Source organism: Perca flavescens, chromosome 2, assembly GCF_004354835.1.
Source record: "Perca flavescens isolate YP-PL-M2 chromosome 2, PFLA_1.0, whole genome shotgun sequence".
Lineage (NCBI taxonomy): Eukaryota > Metazoa > Chordata > Actinopteri > Perciformes > Percidae > Perca > Perca flavescens.
This window is the reverse complement of record NC_041332.1, coordinates 35,608,527-35,622,868: the sequence shown is the minus strand read 5'-3', so window position 1 is coordinate 35,622,868 and position 14,342 is coordinate 35,608,527. Positions and strand designations below refer to the sequence as shown.

Here is a 14,342-nt window from a genome sequence, read left to right as displayed (position 1 = left end):
CAGGATTAGCACTCCGCTAACTCAAATGGGGTTTCAATGATTTAATCGTGCACTCTTCTAGAGTTTCCAAATGTTATCGGACCAAATAAATAACATTTAAAAAATGTATCACATTCTGATTGTGAAACGAATCATTTCGGGGGGGTTGCGATGCTCAAAAAAATTAATCCACAAATTTACAGACGTCTCATTCATAAGGAATTCATATATAATATATTTTTAAAATGTTTTTTTTTTTTTTAAATCTTTTTATAGTACCTCTATTTTATAATGGATTAAGTAATGGGTTTGAAAACCAATATATTAATTCCTGTTTTTAATGTACAATTAGATATTCAATAAAGAAATTCTCTATTTCAATTCCCATGTCCCTGGAGGTCCCCCATAGGTCTGGAGTTTTTTTTAATTTATTTTTAGAAATAAGTCATGTATAATGTTGTCATCTCTTTTTGTTAAAATGGATTTTATAAAATTGGTATCGAAAAAAGGATTGTTTAGGAACAGGTATCTGTATTGGTAACAGTGTTGAACATTTTTTAACGATACCCAGCCCTAGTGCGCATAGAATTAAATTATCCAGTATGTACGCAAAGGCTAACTTATCCTGTGTAGTTAAGTAAATACAATATCTTGATGGAATGAATCACATTCTTTTAGGACGAGATGTCACGTCAACCTCTCTCCCGCCATATGCCTGAAGCCACATCTTTAGAAAGAGCCACAGAGTTCGATAAAACTACAGTCGGGAAGTTCTTTGACAAACTGGCTGATTAGATTAGATAATACTTTATTCATCTTACAATGGGGAAATTCACTTATTACAGCAGCAGTTTTTCCACAATAAAAACAAACCAACAAACAACCAAACAAACAAACAACAGGCAAACAACAGACAATGTGCAAAAAACACTGAAAGAATGTAAAGTGGCATTATATAAAAAGTATTTAAGTAAAGTAAAGTGAGGTGGGCATAGTGCAAAAATAAATACTGTAATGTAAGTAATTAATTGACGTGAAATTATATTGAAAAATATGTAATTACATAACAGCAAAAGTAATTAACCATAATATAAATGATATTTAAGTGTGACCTTAATATAAATAATATTGAAAAATTAAGTAATTGGAATGGAAAAAATATAAATACAGATGGAAAAATATAAATACAGATAATAACATATATACAGTACATAGAGCCATGCTGAGTGGTGGGTGATTGAGACAGGACCCGAAAAAAAACTACAACATTATCGGGTGGTGTAGGTGTTGTAGAGTCTGACAGCGGTACCTCTCCCTCTTACACCGTGGGTGTATCAGTCTGCTGCTAAAGGAGCTGCTCAGGGACCCCACAGTGTCATGTAGGGGGTGAGAGGTGTTGTCCGTGATGCATGTCAGCTTGGCTAACATCCTTCTCTCCCCCACCACCTCTATGGAGTCCAGAGGACAGTCCAGGACAGAGTCTATCAGTCTATTGAGTCTGCTCCTGTCTCTGTCCGAGCTGCATCCTTTCCAGCAGACCACAGCATTAAGGATGGCAGAGGCCACCACAGAGTCATAAAAAGTCCTGAGGAGAGTCCTGCACACTCCAAAGGACCTGAGTCTCCCCAGCAGATGGAGGCGACTCTGGCCCTTCTTGTAAAGAGCATGGGTGTTATCAGTCCAGTTCAGATTATTGTTTAGGTGAACACCCAGGAATTTGTAGCTCTCCACTACCTCAATGTTCGATCCCTGGATGCTCACCGGTGTGAAGTGGGATGTTTTCCTCCTAAAGTTGACAATCATCTCCTTCGTCTTGCTGGTGTTAAGCTGAAGCACACAGCTGATGGACAGGTGACAGAATGAATACGTTTACCAGGATATCTATTTAGGGCTGTTTAGTTGCACATGCTTTTTGCATTACTCGTAAGTTTGAACTATTCTGATTCTCATCGAGGCTCTTTTTGTGTCTTGTCTTTTTTCATAGGTATAAATCCCCTCCACACATGATTTATAACGTTGACCAAACGGGTGTCAAAACAGTGCCGAAACCAACCAGGTAGTGGCAGTGAATGGAGAGAAGCAAGAGTCTGCTGAAGGAGGAGAGCTTGTGACTGTGGTCTGTGCAGTCAATGCTATTGGGAATGCAGTCCCTCCCATGTTTATCTTGCCAAGGGACAGATATAAAGAACATTTCATTATTGGAACACCTTTAGGATCAATTTGTGCCTCCAGCAGATCTGGCAGGAATAATGACACCTTTGCGGAGTTCCTGGAACATCTGGCCCAGCCCACCAACTCCTCCTCTGACCATCCCACTGTTAATCTTTGACAACCCACAAGGTCCCCATTTCAAAGAGGGCATTAGATCTAGCAAAAACAAAGGGTATTGTTATGCTCACAATCCCACTCCACACATCCCATCGCCTGCAGCCTCCATTTAAGACCTATTTCAACAGAGCTCCTTATGGTTGGATGAGATCTAACCAAGGCAAACCGGCCAGCATATACCAAGTCCCTGGATGTGTGAGTGAGGCTCTCCTGTCAGCAATGACACCACGGAACGTCTCTTCTGGATTCAGGTCCGTAGGGATTTACCCGTACAACAGAGATATTTTCTTCGATGCAGAGTTTGAACCGTCCATGGTGTCAGACAGGCCAACCCTTATGCTGCAGTCTGCCGCTGCAAATATTCACCCGTGGGTTCGCATCCCAGCCACGCTGGATATGTGTCGCCTACTGAAACTCTAGTCAGCAGCCCAGGTCACGAACAAAGCGGAGGTGTGTGAGGAAAAGAATCCTGACTGACACACATGAAAAGCAGACATTTGGGTAAAAGGCTTGTGAAAAGAGAAAAAAAATCAACACATCAGGGAGAAGGAAAGTAACATAAAAGAACAACGGAAGCTTTTCTTTAGTTTAGTTTTTTTTTGTGCTGTTTGTGAGTTTCTTGTATTGCCTTCATGTAAAGTGTCCTTGGGTCCCTTGAAGATGCCATATATATATATATATATATATATATATATATATATATATATATATATATATATATATATAAAAAAAGGTTCTCGACTGTTGTAGAAAGAAGTGGCTGATCTTTAATGCAATATCTACATTGCCCATTGTTGTTCCAAAGGCACATTCTGTTTACTAATCTGATATCATTTTAAAAGGCTAACTGAGAAAACATTGGAGAACCCTTTTGCAATCATGTAAGCACATAATGTAATCTGAAAACTGCTGCCCTGGTTGAAAAAACAATGCAACTGATCTCAGCTGATATTCTGTCTATAATGGAGTGGAATGGAAATTTCTAAGTGACCCCAAACTTTTGACCGGTAAAATATATATATATTTATATATATATATATATATGCAGCCAATCACCTTCTCTGCAGACCGAATGTCACGCTGCAGTCTGCCCGTGTCCTTGGCAGTGGCAGCAGTGTACCAGATGGTGATGGAGGATGTGAGGATGGACTCAATGATGGCTGTGTAGAAGTGCAACATCATTGTCTTTGGCAGGTTGAATTTCTTAAGCTGCCGCAGGAAGTACATCCTCTGTTGTGCATTCTTGACGAGGGAGCTGATGTTCAGCTCCCACTTTAGGTCTTGGGAGATGGTAGTTCCCAGGAAGCGGAAAGACTCCACAGTGTCAATTGTGGAGCCACAGAGGGTGATGGGGGCAGGTGGGTCTGGGTTCTTCCAGAAGTCCACAACCATCTCCACTGTCTTTAGAGCGTTGAGATCTAGATTGTTTTGGTTGCACCACTTCACCAGGTGGTCAGCCTCCCACCTGTAAGCGGACTCGTCTCCATCAGAGATGAGTCCGATGAGGGAGGTGTCGTCCACAAACTTCAGAAGCTTGACGGACTTGTGACTGGAGGTGCAGCTGTTGGTGTACAGGGAGAAGAGCAGAGGCGAAAGAACACAGCCCTGAGGGGATTCGGTGCTGATGGTCTGTGAGTTGGAGATGTGTTTCCCCTGTTTGACATGCTGCTTCCTGTCAGACAGGAAGTCAGTGATCCACCTGCAGGTGGAGTCAGGCATACATACCTAGCTGGGAGAGCTTCTCCTGGAGCAGAGCCGGGATGATGGTGTTGAAGGCAGAGCTGAGGTCCAAAAACAGGATCCTGGCGTAGGTTCCTGCAGAGTCCAGGTGCTGGAGGATGTAGTGAAGGGACTGCATCGTCTACAGACCTGTTGGCTCTGTAGGCAAACTGCAGGGGGTCCAGGAGGGGGTCGGTGATGGCTTTGAGGTGTGAAAGCACAAGGCGCTCAAAGGACTTCATAACCACAGAGGTCAGGGCGACGGGTCTGAATTCATTAAGTCCTGTGGTCCTTGGCTTCTTGGGGACAGGGATAATGGTTGAGGACTTGAAACACGTGACATGTCTCCAGTGAGGTGTTAAAAATGTCTGTGAACACTGGAGACAGCTGATCAGCGCAGTGCTTCAAGCTTGATGGGGGGACAGCATCCGGTCCAGCAGCTTTCCTGGGATTCTGTCTCCTAAAGAGTCTGTTGACGTCCCTCTCGTGGATGGAGAGGGTCGTCACTGAGGTGTAGGGGGTTGGAGGTGGAGACCTTTAAGGAAGGCATTGGTGGGGGGGCCCAGGACCCTGCTGAGGTGAGGGAGGTAGAGGTGATGCACAGTGGCTGTAGCTGTTCATTGGAGTGATACATTAACATGCCTTCTAATGCATTAATGTCCATCTCTAGCTAGTAGGGCTACCCACAATTAAAATCAGCATTTCTCACAAAATTCATAACCGATTTTTCAGCTGTTTGGTTGGATATAAAGGCCAGACTTGCATTCATGATGCAGGATACTCAAAAATGTGAAGGAACTCTGAGGACGGAGCAAACACTCAAACACTATTAAATTGCAAACTTGATGAATGGAATGTTGAATATTGTTTTTGATTTTGCTGCGGTCTTGAAGTAGAACAGGTATTTTTTTTCTCAAAAACGGACTCTACAGTACTCTAACTAAGTTAATACTAACTTAAACTACTACTATAAACTTGTATTTATTTATTTATAGACAAACACAGAGCTGCCTCAAAGGGTCACTAGCATGATGGCCAACCTGTTTTATAATTAACTAAAAATGTGTTTATCTTACAATTTCTGTAATATATACTATATAATATATCTGTTTTAATATACTAATGTGAAATCCTGACATCTTGCTTGAAAAATTTAAAAATTTACAATAATGTAAATAAATAAAAAGTACTTCACTACAAGTAAAAGTCCTTACTAAAGTAAAAAAGTATTTAAGTATTATCAGCAGAATGTATCAAAAGTAAAAGTACTCATTGCGCAGTAAAATGTTCCCTGCCAGTGTTTTACTAATATAAATGATGTTCATGGACTGTGCAGGGTAAAATACTGTCATATCAATATTCAGGCTTTTGGTCTTAACTATTGTAATTGTGGATTCTGCCAGTAATTAGTGGTCTTAATATCAGCAATTTGACTTCTGTCTCCATGCTACAATTTATTTTCATCATCGTCATCTTTGCCTTATTTGGATATGAATAGAAAAAGAAGTGAAGTATGCATTATTTGGGGATTTTGTGTGACAAAGAAGTGATGATGATGATAAGAGTACTATGTGCCACTACTACTACAATTAAGTCATTTCTAATTGTATTATTTACACTTGTGCTTTACCCAATGTGACATGTCAAAGTATCTACTGTAAAAATAAATTTATAAAACAGCCCGACAATTACACATTATGTAGTCCAGTAGGTGGCGCTAATGAACGGTAGTTTGCCAGCTACCAATAAAACCCAGGAAGAAGAAGGAGGCAAGTCATTTTGACGTCACATTGGCACGAGCAAGCTCGGCTCATGGGCTCGGCTGCGGCAACTGTAAAACGGCCTTAAGTTGATTTATACTCCATCCAAGAGATGGCAGTGATGTGATGTCCATTTCTTGCTATTGACTAGGAACAGCTCGGTGGAGGTGAGGCGCACCGCGCCAGTAAAAAAAACTAAATGTTAGCTAGCTATTTGCTTGACAGTTTAAATTCCCAAACCTAGTTCCAGCAATTACCCTGGTCCTCCCCTTAAAGAAAGTGGAGTCGTCCAACGGAAAAGGTAATGTTACTTTAATGTAACGCTAAGGTCGCTGCTCAGCGCTAAATTGATGATTGCTAACGTTAATAGTTTAACCAGAAAATGGCCCCAAGCTGCACTTTACACGTAAGCTGATGTCTCTAAACACCAGGCCGTGGTGGTTAATGGCAAATGTGTCGCTTTTAGCTGGAAATAATTGAAACACTTTTTGATGCTAATAAATTGTGAGGTTCGTATTTTCGTACTTGCTAAAGCTAACTAGCAAAATATCATGTGCTACTTTCCAACAGACCTACTAGCGAGCAGCCAGAAGAGCTAACCAGCTAATGTTAACATTAACGTTAGCTCAAAAACTACTGAGACCACCACCTCTCTATCAAATCTTAGTGCAAACTCGGTGGTCGCTAACGTTATGTGCGAACACCAACGTTAACGTTTGTGTAATTTGGAGTGAAAACCTCCACACCTTTAGCTAACGTTAGTTCATGAACATGTTTGAGACTCCTGCTATCGATGTAGCTATTTACATTAGTCCCTCTTGGCACATTTGAAGAGACACTCATCTCTTCTAAGAATCCCATCATATTTTATGTGGTTTAATATGTTAAATGATTATTTTTGATACTGTGCAAGAGTGACTGGAGGTTTTCAACCGAAAGCTAGTGAAGGGGTACACAACAGTGCAATCACTTTCATCTACTTTTAGTATGATTAAAATAGTATGATTAAAATGTATTCTGTGGGTCCTCCATAGCCTGTTTTTCTTTAATAAGTCCATGTGAGATACATATTGTTAGTATGACCTAGGTTTGGCTTATCAATTACTCAGATATCTTTACTCCCCGATTTTAAAGCTATGTTTCTTTTCTTTTTTGCTGCAGGCTTTGACATCCACTCTGCTGCTGGAGTTGCTGTGAGATGATGCAGTCCAACAGGTCTGAGTACAGTCACAGGCGGCAGTACAGTGACAAAAGTTCAAGGAAGTGGGACGACTATGATGACGAATGGGAAGAAAGGCGTGAACCTCACAGAGATATAGCGCGGGATCAGAAATATGGTGGTGATGGACAGAGTAGCACAGAGAGGACAGGCAGAAGCAGAGAGTACAGTGACTCGCCTAAGATGCTGTACAGCAAAGACGCAATGAACAGAGACTGGAGCAGAAAGAGCTCAGCGAGGAGACGCATGTCTTCCCCTGTTTGGGGTACTTGTGAGAAGAAAAGGAGAAGGTGTACAGAAGATGATAAGGATGATTCCATGTACAGGCGTGAGCCTGAGGATGAAACAAACAGGCAATCGCCAGACAGTTTTTCACGTGCACATGTAACCAAGGATTTTAAACATACACTACCAGAGGAAGAGGATTTCAGATACAGGAAAACACCTCAAGACTCCAAACACAGATATCGGCACGAGGAGTTCACCTATAGGCAACAACCTGATGACTGCAGACAATCGTCTGGATACTACAAAGGCAGAGATGGTCATGAAAGGAGCAGAGACGTTTCACGAGAGAGGACACGATCCCAAGATCGCTCTACAAAGGTTAGTCACAATTAACATTTTTGTGTTAGCATCAGGTTTGTGACAGTTTATTTTTTTATTGTAGTTTAATTCAACTTTCCTCCATATCAGAGTTATGCCAAACCCAGAGAGAGGACTGACGGCCCCTCCACAGATCATAAGGATTATCGTCAAAATAGAACATGGTTTCCCCTGAATGAACCTAGTGGGCAGGTGGGTTTATTTTACGCAATTGCACAAAAAACATAAAAAGTTGTTTTGCATTTTTGCTGATGTTTTATGAGGAAGGTGTGTCCTCTAAAACGCACACACACTGAATGCATTTGGTTGAGTTAAGCATGATTTATGGTTCTGTGTTAAATCTATGTCGTGGCTACTAACGTTAAGTACGTGGAGGCACGGACTAGAGCCCTGCGCGGGACTGTTTTCTTCATCCCGCTCCCGCTCGTTCTGCTGAATTTCTGACCATTACCGCCACATGTGTGTTACACTCCAGTCCGCTCCCACAATGTGGATGTCCACTCCCACCCGCACCCGCAAAACTCTTGAGAATTTATGCCTGCACAATAATGGAGATGCATTGATTTTGTGTCTTCTCCCGTCCCGCATGAGAAAACACGTCATTTTATAGGTTATTAATAATAATAACTTAGTTTTATCAAAAGCTTTGCACCATCACACAGCACATAAAAATAGACTGCTTTGCAAAAAATACATTATGATAAATCACATGAAAAACAGCAGTTTTAAAATAATAAGCCATAGGTAAGGGAGCCGCAAATAACACCCTGGAAACGAGGTCGAAGTTGTTGTTTGTATAATGGATGGCGCTGGATATGAATGAAGTTTTATGGTAATCCTCCGTCCATATATCTGTTGTGATGGCACATCCATGTGTTTCGATGATGGGCTTTATCTCCGCTGCCACTGTACTTACTACAGTGTTTGTGCTCGCCCCTCGACATGTCCGGATACAGTGGTTGGATGAGGTAAAAGATCTTTTACATCAAATTTGCCATATTTAGCGGCGACATTAACAAAGTGTTGCGATATGTCAACAAAGCCTTTCCTGGCAAAAAAGTCATATGGCCGTATGTCTAGACAGCACACTTCCACATAATTCTCAGTAGTTTCTTGTTTAATGTGTGTAGGGAGATGTTGTTTATCCTTGAAAAGCAGCTTACTTTGACCGGGGAGAACAGAGCAGGTGTGTCGCCTCAACCCAGAGGTGCCGGATTTTTGTCCGTTGTAGACTAGTATTTTTGCACATTTGTCACAACGAACAAAGTCCAGTTCGTTTCCATCTCTGTCACAAACAATTGAGAAACTTCTCCAAATGTCAGACTTCCCTTGCTTTGTTTTTGTGTTGTAAAGACCTCGTTTGAGGTTCTTTTCCACATCATTTATTGACGTTGCTAGGCTACAACCCGATCCCGCAGTGTTTTTTAATTTTTTAGCCACCCGTTCCCGCCCACAACAAAGTTCAAACCGCCCGCCACCGCGAGATTTGCGTTGGGTTGCGCGGGACCCAATCCCAATGCAGCTCTCTAGCACGGACCCTACACGGGACCCTATGCTGTAGCCTGGTGTTCACCTCCTGGAAAATGTAACTACATGTCGGGGCGACGCATGTCAATCGGCCGTGGCTTGATAGCATTGCATTTCCCCCCCGACTCATTTCCTGGTTCTCCTTCTCCATCAACACCATGAGATCAAGGAGAGGGTTAACTTTTCCTGCTCCAGATTTCCCACCGTGGTCAGAAAGAACAGGGGAGACACTTTGGTTCTCTCACTATGACTCTAGAATCGGTACTCGCTCTGAAGTTAATCACCATCACTCTCTCACTCCCTCTGCTACACACCCCCATCGTGCACACACACATGCCAGCCCTGCTATTGTCTTAAAGAGATCAACGCACACACCAACACACAAGTATAAACTTCCTGCCACTTGCCTAGGCTACGGCGAAAGCTCTGCGTGGAGCCTCTGCGTGGAGCCTCTGCAGAAGCGTAAGTTGCGCTTAAACGTATAATATGTAACTTTCTGCCGCTAGGGGTCTCTCAACCAAAACAATGGACGGTAAAACTGGACTTTTGATGAAGTTGTGTGGAATTATGGGAGTTTTTAGTGTTAAACATCTTTGCTGCCGGTTAGAATGCATCAGTTCACGGACGAGTTTACCCATTCAAGTTGTTGTTGATGTTATTCTAATAAAATAGCTGCAGTTTCCCCAACATAATTACGTTTTTCTTGATTAGATTTTGATATAGTCTGTTTCCCGACGTTTAATTAAACTGCCGTTAGCGTCGTAAGCACCAGGCACTGGAGATAAGTTCTGGCCGGGGGTTGCTGTAATGAAAGTAGCTGGCTGATAGCTGACTGGGGGCTAACGGTAACTAGCTAGCGATAATGTCCCGGGGCTGTTGTCAGCTGTCATCCCGACTGAGTCTCTCTGTGCCGGGGGAGTGAGGCAGACAGACTGGGGTGTGCTACTTTGGCTAAATTAGCATTAGATTAATCGTCTATCTATACAGCTAACGTTAACGTTACTAGTGAAGTTATTCGTGGGTTAGTTCAGTCCTGTTAGCTGTGGTCGAAACAGTCATACTAAAAATAACTATTAGCGTGTTGAACGATGTTGTAACCTCAATTTTACCCACAAAGCTTTAGCATCAACGTTGGCACATTGTAGTAACGTCAAGCTGGTATCGATATTGAACTTTCAAAATAGATAAGGTCTCTGTTGTATTACTGTGATAAAAAGTGGGATGTAATTAATCACAAAATGATGCTGAACGTATCATCTTGGTGCCAGTGTTCTGACGGAAGTTAGAGTAACTGGAGCTGGAGGGTGAAAGGTTATATGACGCCACTAACGGGCGACTAAAGGAAACGTGCCGTGTCTGAAATTAAAATAACAGATTTCTCTGGGTTTGACATTTGGTGGAAACATTTAGGATAACACAACTCATAAAAATATATAACATAGGTATGGTCATTTTTAGACATTTTGAAGCAGAAATGTTACATATTGTACCTTTAACACTGATTTAAACAGAACATACATTTTTATTTTATTTTTTCAAGAAGTGTGAATTATTCTTTTGATACGGTCTAATTAGTAAAAGGCTAAAGGATAGCTTCCCCACATCAGCTTAAAAGTGAACCAATCATCCTGGCCTTTAAAAACACAATATTCTTCTAAAAGAGGGCTTCTTTTAATCAAATAAAATAAGAAAGGTCGCCAATTCACTCAGTGCGGTTTAGTTTTTAAGATTATAGAATTAACATTTAATGGTTCCAAATTTCTAACAGGTGGTTCCACCTTTACAAAAATATATTTGACAAACGAAGACTGCTGATAGTAGTTTCACAAACTGCGGTTGCTTGTGTGTGTTTCCCAATAGTCTTTCGAGAGGGCCGTCGCCAACCAAAGTGCTGCCGTTCCTGAGCAGAAGAAGTCGGCCATGGGTTTTCAGCGTTTCCTTGATGTGCTCAACAAGGGTGTGAATGTCACCATGCTCAACAAGATAGTGACTCAAACCACCACTGAAGTGAGTGATCGGCCACGCTCTCCCACTTCTTTCATGAACACCGATCGTCCGTGGTCTCCTGGTTATGCTGGGAGGCAACAGGGAAACCACCAAAATACCAGCCACTGGAGTGAGACTGAGAGATCCCAGAGACGGGCGTCTCTGAAGCCTTGTCGCAGGTCCTTCAGCCCTGAGGGCCGCGCTCCGTCTGATGAAAAGTCTCTGCAAAGGGCTGACGGAGAACAAAGCTACTTTAGCTCCAACAGTAGATCCCAGTCTCCCTCAGTGGTGGCTAAGATAACACTGACACCTGAAGAGAAGCACAAGCACAGGCAAATGCAAGATGTCTTACAGGCCATTGGCATTGATTTAGGATCCGAAGAACTGGGCCAAATGTCACATCGGATCCATGAGAGGTTATATGGCAAGAAGGATTGTGACGGGGGGCGCCATCGTAGAGGAAGCCGGGAAAGAGACACAAGGCCAGCGTTTTCACCTAGACCGCAAAGTAGATCATCGTCATCGAGCAGATCTAGTTTTAGCCTGGTAAATCTGGAATATCACCAGAAAAAAGACTCGTATAGTGCTCAGAGGGATGAAACCGAGGTAAAACAAGTACATGTGCATGAAGCTGTTGGATACGGCCAGAATAGCAGCCGTGGCACTTTACAGGAGAGTCAGAAATGTGAAACGTACTCCCAGGAAAGTACTGCTGCATGTCAATCATTTTCTCAAAATTCCCAATACACTTTATCAACGTCATCCCCTACACCTGTAATGCCGAAGTACTCCCCAGTCCGTTCACAGCTGTTGCAATACCCAGCTCTGCCCCCAGCTCTGCCCCCAGCTCTGCCCCCTCCTAACTTGCCCCACCTTGGGCCCAGGTTTTTCATGCCTGGCCTGCCTCCCTTCTTCCCTTACCCCCGTCCCCCACCTTTTAACATCTTTCCCGCACTACTCGCTCAGACGAGGCACCTTCTCAATCCAAGCAATCCACCCTTTTTTAACCTGCCAGGTAATACACCGACTCAGTATATGAACACCACACAAAAATCTAAAACTCTGTCCAGGCCTCGCTGTCTGCAGGTTATTGAAACCAAACAACCTGGATGAAGAGTGTTTCATAGCAGGAATATCTGACTGACTGATATAGTTGGAAAATTATGTTTTGTCTCTGGAGAATAGTAAAATATCTCCATAGAATAAACAGTTGGGCCTTTATGGCGTTCTGTTTTAACCACAAAACACATTTGAACATCCCCTCACACAGAAAATGAACAACACGCAACCTGTCCAGCAGAAACAAAAAGCAAGGCAAAAGCCAACACAGACAATGTAATTAACAGACCACAAGTTCAGTGACAAAGCTCTAGGGGGTGTTGGAGCTCTTTTCTTATACCCATAGCACAATTACATGCTTAATAAAAATGCACACAGTGTAAAGAAAGTGTTTATTGATTTAGTTTTTCCAATTTTGTTTAAACACCTTGATTTGATACATTATAATTATTGTTAAAATTATATTTAGGGCTGCGGTTAACAATTATTTTCATTGTTGATTGTTTTCTCGGTTAATCGATTAGTTGTTTGGTCTATAAAATGTACAAAAAAAAAGGGAAAAATGTTGATCAGTGTTTCCCAAGATGACGTCCTCAAATGTCTTGTTTTGTCCACAACTTAAAAGATATTCAGTTTACTGTCACGGAGGAGAGAAGAAACTACAACATATTTACATTTAAGAAGCTGCAATCAGAATTTCTACGTTTTTTTTCATAAAAAATTACTACTAAACTAGTTGGCGATTCATTTTATAGGCATACTGTTTCTGCTCTACCTGTAAAGCACTTTGGGTCAACTGTTGTTCGTTTAATGTGCTATACAAATTAAATGACTTGGACTTAATTTTATAGTTGACAACTAAACGATTAATCTTTGCAACTCTAATTACATTTGCGCACAGAGTTTTTTTGTAGGATACAAGCTTTTATCCTAATGAAACAGCACCATGGTCAAGTGTTCAGTCTTCAGAGGGTTTTGGCTGACCCACAACAAAATGTGCTCTACTCTTAAGCCTCTGTTGGTCAGGCTGACATGTATTTTTGTGTACACGTACAGAATATGATTGTGTAAATTGAATCGCTTAATATTAAAGGCAGTGATTCTAAGTACATGGCAATGAACCGTTTTATTGCACTAACTTTTCTTGAATATATTGTGAAGAAGAAAAAAAACTTCTCAGAAGAAGCAAGATGTCGTGCAAAAATGTCACATGGAAATGATCCTCAGTGGTAGGCTGGACAGCTCTAGGGCTGCAACCAACGATCATTTTCATTGTCAAGTCATCTTTGATTATTTTCTCAATTAGTGGATGATAAATGGTGAAAAATGTCGATCAGTATTTCCCAAAGCCCAAGGTGACTTAATATTTTTTTTTTTTTTTCACCACAACTTAAAGAGGAACTATGCAGTTTAATTTGTAGCTTAATTTACCTTAACTGAACACCTTCGGAGTCATTGGAATGGTTATATGACTTATTTTGAGTTGAATGGTGGTCGTCTGGCTCCCCCCTAGCGCCTGCGAGTGTAAAAATCACCCTTGCAACTTTCAGCCGGTGAGCCGCCAGCCTCAGCGTCAGGAAGTATGGCGGGATATCAGGTCTCGCGATGTAACAAATTGCTTCACGGCACTGCACACATACACCCATTCAGGAACCGGCTAACAAGGTAGCGAGTTTTTCACACTATCGTCATGGCTGAGCCGGCAAAAAAGAAGCAGAAAGCTAGGAAAACATTGTCGGAGGAACAGAGAGAGGAAACGGCAGACTGACACAAGTAAACATAGGAGCTGCCAAATATCTATTCTGAAGCTGTAGGGGGAGCACTATAGAGAAACCTGCCAGCAAAAAGAGAGAAAACTGAAGAAATGGCCAAAACTGCATAGCGCCCCTTTAAGTTTACTATCGCAGAGGAGTAAAGAAACCAGAAAAAAAATCATATTTAAGAAGCTGCAATCAGAGAATTTTTTACTTTTTAACTGCTTAATCGATTATCAAAATAGTTGGCAATTCAATAGTTGACAAATAATTGAGTATTGATTAATCTTTGCAGCTTTTACTGCCTCAGAATATGACAAATCAAGATGTTAGCATACAACACAGTGTGGTCTAGAGAATGGTTATCAGTTATTTTCATTTATCCATTTCTGTATCAAGCAGGTT

General features: G+C 41.7%; 1 protein-coding gene across 2 annotated transcripts; it reads left to right on the top strand.

The window, feature by feature from the left end:
* The first annotated feature begins 5,818 nt into the window (after positions 1-5,818).
* On the top strand, positions 5,819-12,423 carry LOC114569581 (cyclin-dependent kinase 12-like). 2 transcript variants are annotated; one of them, XM_028599512.1, is made up of 4 exons: positions 5,819-6,087; positions 6,948-7,611; positions 7,702-7,803; positions 10,999-12,423. In XM_028599512.1, the coding sequence occupies exons 2-4, from the start codon at positions 6,985-6,987 to the stop codon at positions 12,235-12,237; spliced, it is 1,968 nt and encodes a 655-aa protein (XP_028455313.1). In that variant the 5' UTR covers positions 5,819-6,087; positions 6,948-6,984; the 3' UTR covers positions 12,238-12,423. The 2 variants fall into 2 exon arrangements, with proteins under 2 accessions (XP_028455313.1, XP_028455322.1); XM_028599521.1 differs by lacking the exon at positions 5,819-6,087 and adding an exon at positions 6,106-6,192.
* The last annotated feature ends 1,919 nt before the right edge of the window (positions 12,424-14,342 follow it).